This window comes from Sciurus vulgaris (assembly GCF_902686455.1).
Source record: "Sciurus vulgaris genome assembly, chromosome: 5".
Classification (NCBI taxonomy): Eukaryota; Metazoa; Chordata; class Mammalia; order Rodentia; family Sciuridae; genus Sciurus; species Sciurus vulgaris.
In genome coordinates, this window is record NC_136465.1 from 60,094,917 (window position 1) to 60,106,929 (window position 12,013).

The following is a 12,013-nucleotide window of genomic DNA, read 5'->3' on the forward strand; positions in this document are numbered from 1 at the left end:
CTCTATTCCTGGTACTTTCTGTTCCACTTCTTTACTCCTTTAAAACCTAGATATAAGAAAGTGCTGGAATTCAGTCCTGTTATGACAGAGAAAATTAAGTGAAAGAGAATTTTAGATTTGGGACCTGATTGTAGATTTGACATGCTCTTCTAATGGGCTAGGTGACCTAAGGGGAGGCACGTCACTATGAGGTATTAGGACTATGTGGTCTCAGAGATTCCTTTTAGTTTAAAACATTGGTGCTTCTACATGATATACCTGTAAGACTACATTTATTAAATCTTATGCGCTATGGCTAAAAGATTATCCATTCATCCGTTACAGAATTTTTTGATGCTGCCTTGTCTGAAGAATTTCCAGCTGCTCTGATGATAGCTTAAGAAGACTGCATGCTGTTCCCTCTTGATGCCAAGCCAGGCACACTCAGAACCTCAGATTTCAGTCCTTCATGGAGATCAGGTCCCAGCAGGAATGGCAGTGCAAGAAATTGGCACCCAGATGGTTCCTCCGTGTGAAGTTGTCTCGGGCTTTGGGCTGACTGGAGAACACCTGGTAACCGTGCTAGCCCTCTGTCAGTCACCCAGGGCAGCATGGTGCGGTTTCAGAGGAGGAAGATTTTGGCATCTTGCCTGTGCATGACAGCTACTGTCTTTCTGCTCATCACACTCCAGGTACCAAGAATTTGAGTTGTATAATGTGGATTTATTCCTGGGCCTTTGCCATCTCTTCTATGTCCCCAGCTCTATTCTCATTGTTCTCACAGAACTCCAAGTATGTTACTTTTTGCTTAATCTTTCAGGATCAGGTGATTTCTATTGTCTAAAGCAGGAGAAATACTTTTTAAAAAAAATTTAGGGCTGGGAGGATAGCTCAGCTGGTAGAGTGCTTACCTCGAAAGCATCAAGGCCCTGAGTACCCCAAAAAAAAAAAAAAAAAAAAAAATTTAATCATGTGGAATTGAGGTTGAGTGAATGGGTACAGTGAACAGGTATGTCAGGTAGAAGCAAAATCATTGAGATTGAGATCAGTGTGTGACTCTTGTAGGGTACTGGTTTTAGACAAAGTTCAGACTATCTCATTGGGTCAAAGTTGAATGGCTTCCTTAAAGTTTCCTATCTGCTTTTAGAAATATTTTTTGGTGGTACTAGGGGTTGAACCTAGGGCCTCACTCATGCTAGGTGAGTGCTCTACCACTGAGCTATATCCCCAGCCCTTTTTATTTTACTTTGAGACAGTAATGCCCCACATTCTTGGTAGCTGGGATTATAGGTCCTAATCACTTTTGAAAGATGGCATTCTTGAAGAAGCAAAGACTATTCTGTGAAGAGTATCTAAAAGATATTCTGTGTCTTAAAGTCAGTGCAGAATACAAACAACCGCTTAATAAATTTCCTGACATATATGACTTATTTCCTACAGTTACTCTAAACTGTTTGCTGATTTAAAATTGAAATAAAAATTGTGCCATGATGATAAAAGTGTAGCAAATACATTCTGTCCATTTCAACGTTAAAAAGACTTTTACAGATTGTGGATATGAGTCTTTGAGGTGTAGGACCAAGGAAAGAGGTGTTCCCTGGGCTTTTTGACTCTGCAGTATCCCCCTTCTGATGAAGATTGAATGAGATAAAGATTTTGAAAGCCCTTTGGCAAACACTCTGCAGCCAGATCGGGATTCTGTTTAGAGGAAACATTTGACTGCTTCCTTGCTTGTCTTGGAGCTATCTAGGAACTGTTCTGTAGGAGGGGCTGGGGTTTTCTGCTCTATTCTACAGAAAGTTATAAGGGAGCTTTGATCTTAGTAAGCATTTACTGTGACTCTTTTCTGCAGTTATGAGGAAAACCTGCATCTAAGCAAAGAGCTTTCTTTTGTTGTCAGAATAAATTGCCACCATATTTTTGATGTGTGTGTCTTTTCTAAGTTCCAGAGCAACAGAAGTGGTATGCATACTGGAACTAAACCTTAGACTGGCTTAGTTTTGGTTTACCACCAATAGTATGGTTTGGGTTATTTCCCAGACTTCCCTGGCACATGGAAATGCCTGTATATTCAGAACCATTCCTGGTTTTACTGGTTTGAAGGGTAGGCAGATGAAATAATTTGCCACATGAGTAGGGTAAAGGAAGGATAAGCAGAGTCATGTCATGGATCCCCTATTAGTCTGCTAGGTATGTCATAGTAAAATAACCTCACATTGGGTAACTTCAACAACAGAAATTAATTTTCTCACAATTCTGGAGGTTGGGAGTCCCAAGTTCAAGGTATTGATAGGTTGTTTCTTCTTGTTCTGTCTCCTTGACTTATAGATGGCCATCTTTTCCCTGGGTCTTCATATGTTCTTCCTCTGTATTTACCTGTATCCAAATGTCCCCTTTTTGTGAGGACACCAGTCATGTTGGATTGACCTCATTTTAACTTAGTCTCTTTAAAGATCCTACTTCCAAATCAGTCATATTCTAAGCTGTTGAGGGTGAGGACTTCAACATATGAATTGTTGGGTGCATAGTTCAGCCCATAACAGATATATAACCTATATTGTTTAACTAATAATAATCTAAACTTGAAAATGTTAGGTTTACCTACAGTTAAACTAAAATACTGTTATTCTCTGGAGGAAATCATTGCTCTTAGACATTGTTATCCATTCTTATTTAACTATAGTTTGTATATAGTGTCTGTAAATTCTCTGTATTTTTATTTGTTTTTGAACATTACTTTTTAGTTGCACAAATGCAACTAAATGAATGCATATGAAATATTTTAAAGCAAATTCCAGACATAATAGCATTTCGCCCAGATATAGGTTGGTATTAATCTCTGAGACATAGGGACTTTTAGAAATTTCATGTAACCATATTACTACTCTCTCACCTGACAAAGTTAACAATAATTACTCATTATCTTCTGTACCCTAGGCATGTTAAAATTTTCCCAATTTTCTTAAAAATGTCAAAATTTTTTTTTTTTAATAATGGATTGTTTTGAGTCTGGGGTAAACAAATTCTACATATTATATTTGGTTGGTGTGTCTCAGGTTTTTGCTTTGTCTTTTTTTCTTTTGCAAGTTTCTTTTATCCCACATTTTATTACATGTCACAGACATGTTGAAGAAACTGGGTTATTTTTCCTTTTGAATTTTAGATTGTGGATCTGACTGATTTTTATCCTTGTGGCTTTAATATGTTCCTCTGTCCCCCCCGTATTTCCTGCCACCTGATAATGATATCTGGGGCTGACTATAAACAAATACACACACACACACACACACACACACACACACACACACACACACATACACACATTTACACACATATACTGGGGATTGAACCCAGGGTCTTGCACATGCTAGGTAAGTGTACTACCACTGAGCTACATTCCCAGCCCTATCCCATGGCTTTTATTAAAAAAATTATTTTTATTGTAAACAAATGGGATATATCTTGTTTCTCTGTTTGTACCTGAAGTAGAGGTATACCATTTGTGTAATCATACATTTACATAGGGTAATAGTTTTTGACTCATTCTGTTATTTTTTTCCCCTTCTCCCTACCCCTCCCACCCCTCTTTTCTCTCTATACAGTCCCTCCTTCCTCCATTCTTGCCCCCCTCCCCCCCCCATTATGTGTCATCATCCACTTATCAGCAAGATCATTTGTCCTTTGGTTTTTTGAGATTGGCTTATCTCAGTATGATATCCTCCAATTTCATCCATTTGCCTGCAAATGCCATATTTTATTCTTCTTTATGGCTGAGTAATATTCCATTGTATATATGTAGCACAGTTTCTTTATCCATTCATCAACTGAGGGGCATCTAGGTTGGTTCCACAATCTGACTATTGTGAATTGAGCAGCAATGAACATTGATGTGGCTGTATCTCTGTAGTATGCTGATTTTAAGTCCTTTGGGTATAGGCCGAAGAGTGGGATAGCTGGGTCAAATGGTGGTTGGCTCCATTTCAAGTTTTCTAAGGAATCTTCACACTGCTTTCCAGAGTGGCTGCACTAATTTGCAACCCCACCAGCAATGTATGAGTGTACCTTTTTCCCCACATCTTCGCCAACACCTGTTGTTGCTTGTATTCTTGATAATCGCCATTCTAATTGGGGTGAGATGGAATCTTAGTGTAGTTTCGATTTACATTTCTCTTATTACTAGAGATGTGGAACATTTTTTCACATATCTGTTGATTGCTTGTAGATCCCCTTCTGTGAAGTGTCTGGTCATTTCCTTATCCCATTTGTTGATTAGGTTATTTGTATTCTTGGTGTAAAGTTTTTCGAGTTCTTTTTATATTCTGGAAATTAGCACTCTATCTGAAGTATGAGTGGCAAAGATATTCTCCCACTCTGTAGGCTCTTTGTTCACATTGCTGATAGTGTCCTTTGCTGAGATAAAGCTTTTTAGTTTGAATCTATCCAAGTTGTTGATTCTTGCTTTTATTTCTTGTGCTATGGGAGTCCTGTTGAGGAAGTCTGATCCTAAGCCAAAAGCCATGTGTTTTTTTTTCTTTTAGGTTAGTGGTTGTACATTTGCAGGGGAAGGTCAAATGAAAAGATAGTGTACAGTTATAAGTCAACTCTGTTCCATCAAGGTGCTATTATTATTATGCTATTAATATTACAAATTTGCTGAGAAAGCTATCAGCAAGGGTTAGGCTTTAGTTTTCAGGGATTGTTTGGTTGTTTTAATGTAGACTTTGGTGTCTTATGATTTTTCGAAGCTAAAAAAAATTCCTTACTCCTTTTGGAGTACTCTTTGGCTTTCAATCTGTGGTTTCTACTATTTTTGATGGCCTTGGATACTTTCGAGAGTCTAATGAAATTTATGGGCCATCTCCAGGGACTTGTAGACTCCACGTCATACATTGGTGACCAGTGACAGGAGTAGCAAGCAAATCCTTGGCTGGTGGGGCCTGATTGCCACACAGAAAATGCCTCTGTGGCTGGCTGTGCAGGAGTTAATGTAGTCATCCCTTGGTATACACAGGGGATTGGTTCTGGGACCCTCTGTGGATACCAGATTGGCAGATTCCCATGTCCTTTATTTAAAATGGTGTGCTATTTGTATGTAGCCCATATATTTTCTTTTTTTTTTTTTTTCTTGTAAACAAATGGGATACATGTTGTTTCTCTGTTTGTACATAGAGTAAAGGCATACCATTTGTGTAATCATAAATTTACATAGGATAATGTTGTTTGATTCATTCTGTTATTTTTTCCCTCCCCCGCTTCCCCCTATACAGTCCTTCCTTCCTCCATTCTTGCCCCCCTCCCTAACTCTAACTCTAACCCTAACCCCTCCCACCCCCCATTATGTGTCATCATCCACTTATCAGTGAGATCATTCGTCCTTTGGTTTTTTGAGATTGGCTTATCTCACTTAGCATGATATTCTCCAATTTCATCCATTTGCCTGCAAATGCCATAATTTAATCATTCTTTATGGCTGAGTAATATTCCATTGTATGTATATACCACAGTTTCTTTATCCATTCATCAATTGAAGGACATCTAGGTTGGTTCTGCAATCTGACTATTGTGAATTGAGCAGCTGTGAACATTGATGTGGCTGTATCTCTGTAGTATGCTGATTTTAAGTCCTTTGGGTATAGGCCGAAGAGTGGGATAGCTGGGTCAAATGGTGGTTCCATTCCAAGTTTTCTAAGGAATCTCCACACTGCTTCCAGAGTGGCTGCACTAATTTGCAACCCCACCAGCAATGTATGAGTATACCTTTTTCCCCACATCCTTGCCAACACCTATTGTTGCTTGTATTCTTGATAATCGCCATTCTGACTGGGGTGAGATGGAATCTTAGGGTGGTTTTGATTTGCATTTCTCTTATTTTTTGATTTGCATTTCTCTTATTTGTTTTCTTCCATATACTTTTAGTCACCTTCAGATTGCTTATAATATCCAACACAGGGTAAACACTATGTGAATAGTTGTTATACTTTATTGTTTAGGGAATAATTCAAGAAAAAAAAAAGTGTGTACATGTCCAGTACAGATGCAAATTTTTCTTTGAATATTTTTGATCCATAGTTGGTTGAATCTATAGATGTGAAACCTGCATATACAGAAGGCTGACTACAGGAAAAATGTAAATGTACCTTCTTTTAACAGCTTTATGTGCTTCATAGTCTGATCATTGAAGTTTAAAGTACATGTAAAATAACCCTTTTGATAACATTTTTGTAAGGTCATATTGGTATTAAATCTTAAAATTTGATAAAAAGGCAGCACTTTTGGAGAACACTTGGTCCTCAGTTTACTGTTTCTAATTGGTTATTGGTTCTCAGTTTACTGTTCCCCTCCAGATTACTCTTTCTGATGACCTGGCTGTCCAGTGACCCAGACTTAGACTATCCTGAAGTAGGTAAAAATGTGGTTTTGTGTGGAAGGGAGTGGCGATCCAGTCCTCAGTGGTTGACTAGGTTGATAACACAGGTTCCAGGGAGTTTTGCTGATATACTTTATAGTGTCAGTGCTATAACAGGTATTATTAGAAATATAACACTCATGCTATGACATCTTTGGTTGTAATAAAGGTAACCCACTGGTAATTTACAACTCTTTTTCCCTGGAGTGTCATCTTTAGTTGTAGACAGGTAAAAAACCCTATCATAGTTTTGAAGGGACAAGACCTTTCCTGGACACTATATATGCCAATGAAACGGAAGGGAAATGTGTCTAAGTGTCTAGTAGAATTATTATTTTGGAGGCTCTTTTCATGCCCCAGTGCCTGGAACCTGTGAATATATCACTTCCCATGGCAAAAGGGACTTTGCAGATGGGATTAATGTGATACACACAGAGGGACGTGCTTTGGTGTGAGTGTATCTCTTAGAGATCATACGTTGGGAACTTGGTCCCCAGTGCAACAGGATTGAGAGGTGGGACCTTTAAGAGGTGATGAAGTCATGAGGGCAGATGAGTGTCTTACGGTGGAAGTCAGGGAGTTTTCCCTGGTGTGCGTTCCTGATCAAAAGATGAGCTTGTCTTTCTTTCCTGCTCAAGAACCCCTTGACTTTGTACTTCCTAACTTCCAGAACTATAAGAAATACATCTCAATTCTTTGTAAATTACTCAGTCTCAGGTGTTCTGTTAAGGCAGCGTGATAGCTACTAAAACAGGAGATTATCCTGAATTATCCATGGAGGCCCAATGTGATCACCTGAGTCATTAACAGTAGTCTTTCCAGGCTCTGATCAGACAGAGAAGTATTGTCAAAAGAGCCATAGCCTTCAATGCTGCTGGCTTTGAAGATGCAGGTAGAGGGCCATGAGCCCAGAGTTGTGGGCTGCCTCCAAGAGAGAAAAGGCAGGGAAACAGATTCTCCCAATCTCCAAACAGGAATGTTAGCCCTACTGGTCCCTTGATTTTAGCCCAGTGAGTCTCATTTCAAATTTCTAATCTTCAGAACTATATAATAATGTGTATGCTGTTTTGAATTAGTAAGTTCATGGAAATTTGTTACAGCAGCAATAGAAAATTTATAGGGGGCTAAATCATCAAGATGAATGAGATGTGCTGATGGAAGTTAAATAATGTGACTGGTAATAATTGCCTTCACTTTTAGGTTGTGGTTGAGCTGGGAAAATTTGAAAGGAAGACATTTAAAAATTCCAATTTGCAAGATGGACATAAAAATTCGGAGGAAGAATCTAAACATCTCAATCCATTTTTTAAGAAAGAAGCACTGACCTTGACTAGGAAGAAAAAACTGGAAATCGAAAACCCCATTATGCTGTGGTGGTCCCCACTAACAGGGGAAACAGGACGGCTGGGCCAATGTGGAGCAGATGCCTGTTTCTTCACCATCAATCGGACCTACTGGCACCATCCCATGACCAAGGCGTTCCTCTTCTATGGTAAGTAGGGCTTCTGCCTTTCTCCCTTTGCCTGCTACTGCTTCACTCCAAAACCGAGTTACTGCATGTTTCCTGAGGAAGAGAGGGAGGAGCTCCCCTTGAAGACACTTAAGCATGCCTGGTTTCCTGTTCACTCTGTGGAAGCCCTGAGTATTTAGCAAATATAAATGTCAAGGAAACTTGACCAGCAAAGAAATTTTTGTCCAGACCACTTAGTATTTACGGGGGAGAAGAGATTTTTTTCTCATCTTTTCACAGTTAAGTTTTGTGCTTATTGCATCTGTTATCAGGGAATTGGGTATTGCATATATGCTGACATGAATTCAAAATGTCACTTGTGATGAAAGCCAGAGGTTTAGATTACAGTGACAGATGTCTAATTGTACTTAAGCCAAGCATCGTGTTCTTCATTTCTTTGATGTCAGATTAATCAGAAATAAAAATAAAAAGATTATTCAGTATCACCTTTCAAAAGTTCTTGAGGCTGATTATCTGTCATGCTGGGATTGAAGGGCAACCAAACCCCAATGGATGGAGTTAGCAGGGTACAAGCAGAGGTTGGGAATACAGAGCATCTGGGTGATAAGAGGTGGGTCAAGGGAGACCATTTAGCAGATTGACCAAATGCATGTGAAGCCAGTTGCTTCAGTTAGGAAGTCAATGAAAAGAAATCTGTTTTAGAGTGGTTATGAATGTATACATATGTGTGTGTCTGTTGCTGGTTCTGGAGAGGTAGGACTGTCCTTCTCAATGTTCTGCCTAATAACAGTTTAAGTAATACAGAAAATGAGTTCATTAGAAACCAAGTGGAATGCATGCTCCACTAGTTGGTCAGGGCAGTGTCCTGTTATAGGTAAGCATTCAGGGAAATTCCAGATACTTAAAAATCCAGAGAAATTCCAAGTACAGGCTAAGTATCTCTTACCTGAAATTCTTGGGCTCAGCAGTGTTTTAGACTTTTTAATTTTCTCAGATTTTGGACTGTTTGTATGTACATGAGTATTATCTTGGGGATGGAATCCAGATCTAAACACAAAATTTATTTATGTTTCAGATATAGCTCAGACATATAGCCTGGAGGTAATTTTATACAAATTTTTTTTTTTTTTCCTATACTGGGGAAGGAGCCCAAGGGCATTAAACCACTGAACTACACTCCCAGCCCTTTTTAGTTATTTTTATTTTTTATTAGTTCATAATAGTTATGTATAATATTAAGGTTGTTTTTGGCACAATTATACATATGTGGAATTTAATTTGCTCCAAATCAGTCCCTAGTGCTTTACCTCTCCCTCTCCTCCTCCCTCTGCCTGCTCCCTTCCCAGGGGGTTCTACTGGTCTTTCTTCTTTTTATTTAACTGGTCTTCCCTTTTCCCATTCCTCCCGCTTTTCCCTCAATCCCCTTCCTTTACTCCACTGATCTCTCTTTTATTTTCATGGGATCCTCCTGCTCCCACCTTTTCCCTGCCTTATTTTGCTCTAGTTTCCACATATGAGAAAAAATATTTGATCCTTGATTTTCTGTGTCTAGCTTATTTTTTTTTCATTTAAAATATTTTGTTCTCTTTAGGTATACATGACAATAGAATGTATTTTGATGTATTATACATTCACGGAGTGTAATATATTCTAATTAGGATCCCATTCTTGTGGTTGTACATGACGTGGAGTTACACTGGTCATTTATTCATCCACGAACACAAGAAAGTTATGTCCAATTTATTCTACTGTCTTTCTTATTTCCAACCCCCCTTCCTTCCCTTCATTCCCCTTTGTCTAATCCAATGAATGTCTATTCTTTCCTCCCTGACCCACTTATGTGTTAACATCCACATATCAGAGAGAACATTTGGCCTTTGGGTTTTTAGAATTGGTTTAGTTCACTTAGCATGATGCTCTCTAGTCTTATTCATTCTTCTTTATGACTGAGTAAAACTCCATTGTGCTTTTATACCACATTTTCTTTATCCATTCTTCTGTTGATGGGCATCTGAGCTGATTCATAACCTGGCTATTGCGAATTGTGCTGTTATAAACATTGATGTAACTGTATCACTATAGTATGCTTATTTTAGAGTTTTTGGATATATAGCAAGGAGTGGGATAGCTGGGTCATATGGTGGTTCCATTCTTAGTTTTTTGAGGAATCTTCGTACTGCTTTCCAGGATGGTTGTACTAATACAGCCCCACCAACAATATATAAGTATACCTTTCCCCCCACATCCTCACCAGCGTTTGTTATTATTCGTATTCTTTTTTTTTTTTCTTTTTCTTTTTACAGGCTGCATTTTGATTCATTGTACACAAATGGGGTACATCTTTATGTTTCTATGGATGATGATATCATTTGTGTTCTTGATATTTGCCATTCTGATTGGAGTGAGATGAAATCTCAGTGTACTTTTGATTTGCATTTGCCTGATTGCTAGAGATATTGAACATCTTTTCATTTATTTGTTGGCCATTTGTATTTCTTCTTTTGAGAAGTATATGTTTAGTTCTTTTGCCCATTTATTAATTGCTTTATTTTTAATTTTTTTTGTTTTTATTGTTAGGCTTTTAGAGTTGTTTAAATATTCTTGATACTATTCCCCTGTCTGAGGAGTTGGTGGCAAAGATCTGCTCCTATTCTGTAGACTCTCTTCATGCTCTTAATTGTTTCCTTTGCTCTGCAGAAGCTTTTTAATGTGATCCCATCCCACTTATTGATTCTAAGTTTTATTTCTGGCACTTTAGAAATCTTGCTAAGGAAGTCAGTGCCTGTGCCAGTAGTTTGAGTGTTGGGACTGCACTTTCTTCTTGCAGTTGCAGAATTTTCTGGACTAATTCCCAGGTCTTTGATCCACATTGAGTTGAGTTTTGTGCAGGGTGAGAGATAGAGTCAAATTTCATTCTTCTGCTTATGAATTTTTAGTTTTTCTGATACCTTTTGATTAAAAGGCAATCTTTTCTCAAATGTATGTTTTTAGTATCTTTGTCATGTATCAGATATCTGTGTCTATATGGATTTTTGTCTTTGTGTCTTCTTTTTTATTCTCTTGGCCTTCATGTTTGTTTTGGTGCTAATACCATGCTGTTTTTGTTACTATAGCTCTGTAGTATTATTTGAAGTCCAGTATTGTCATGCCTCCAACATTGCTTTTCTTGCTTAGGATTGCTTTGTCTATTCTAGGCCTTTTATTCTTCCAAATGAATTTTAGGACTATTTTTTCTAGTTCTGTGAAGAATGCCATTGGTATTTTGGTGGGGATTGTATTGAATCTGTATATTGCTTTTGATAGTATGATCATTTTGATCATATTAATTCTACCTATCCAAAAACATAGGAGGTTTTTCCATCTCTTAAGGTCTTCAATTTCTTTCTTCAGCATTGTATAGTTTTCATTGTAGAGGTCTTTCTTTACCTTGGTTAGATTTATTTCCAAATATATATACATATATATATTTGAGGTTATTGAGAATGGGATAGTCACCATTTTCTGCATAAGTCACAAAGATTCCTAACTTGGCACCATTGTTTATCCAGTTTCTATATCCTAAAGTGTCCTTTTATATTTGTCCTGTCAGACTAATCTAGCGAATATCCTTCATTTGTTTGGCAATGTAGGTTAATAATACAACTTTAAAGATATTACCCAGCTGTACTGCAGAGCCAGTCACTATATGTACCACAAGAGAAATGTCATCAACTCTTTTGGGATTTCAGAGGTGGGAGGAAGCACATGATTGGAGGAATTAAGAAACATTTTCTAAAAGAAAAGAAAAGAAACGCTTTTTAAGGTCTCCTTCAGAAACTAGGAGAGGGGTTGAGGGTATAGCTCTGTAGTAAAGTATGTGCTTAGCATGCCTGAGGCCCTGTGTTTAATCCCCAGTACCAAAAATAAAAAGTATTTGTGTACACACACACACACACACACACACACACACACTCTCTCTCTCTCTCTCTCTCTCTCTCTCTCTCTCTCTCTCTCTCTCTCTCTCTCTCTCTCTCATACATATGTGGTGAAATTTGAAATTACCCTGAGAAATCATGTAATTGGGCCATATTAGGATTGGTGGGTATTTCAGTGTGAAGAAGAACAGCATAAATGGTGCTTGGAGGAAGGAGTGAAAAGTAATATCTGAAGTATAACAA

The 12,013-nt window shown here is 38.1% G+C and overlaps 1 protein-coding gene across 7 annotated transcripts in view; it reads left to right on the forward strand.

Annotated features, from left to right (window-relative positions):
- Positions 1 to 446: 446 nt before the first annotated feature.
- FUT10 (fucosyltransferase 10) overlaps positions 447 to 12,013 on the forward strand; it is a 189,220-nt gene continuing 177,653 nt past the window's right edge. For all 7 annotated transcript variants that reach the window (XR_013763912.1, XM_079140667.1, XM_079140671.1 and 4 more), the window contains exons 1-2: positions 447 to 671; positions 7,586 to 7,877. Coding sequence is in view for 6 of the 7 variants with exons in the window: in XM_079140667.1 (XP_078996793.1) it covers positions 591 to 671; positions 7,586 to 7,877 (373 nt within the window). In the remaining variant the exon portion in view is untranslated. The remainder of the gene's footprint in view (positions 672 to 7,585; positions 7,878 to 12,013) is intronic.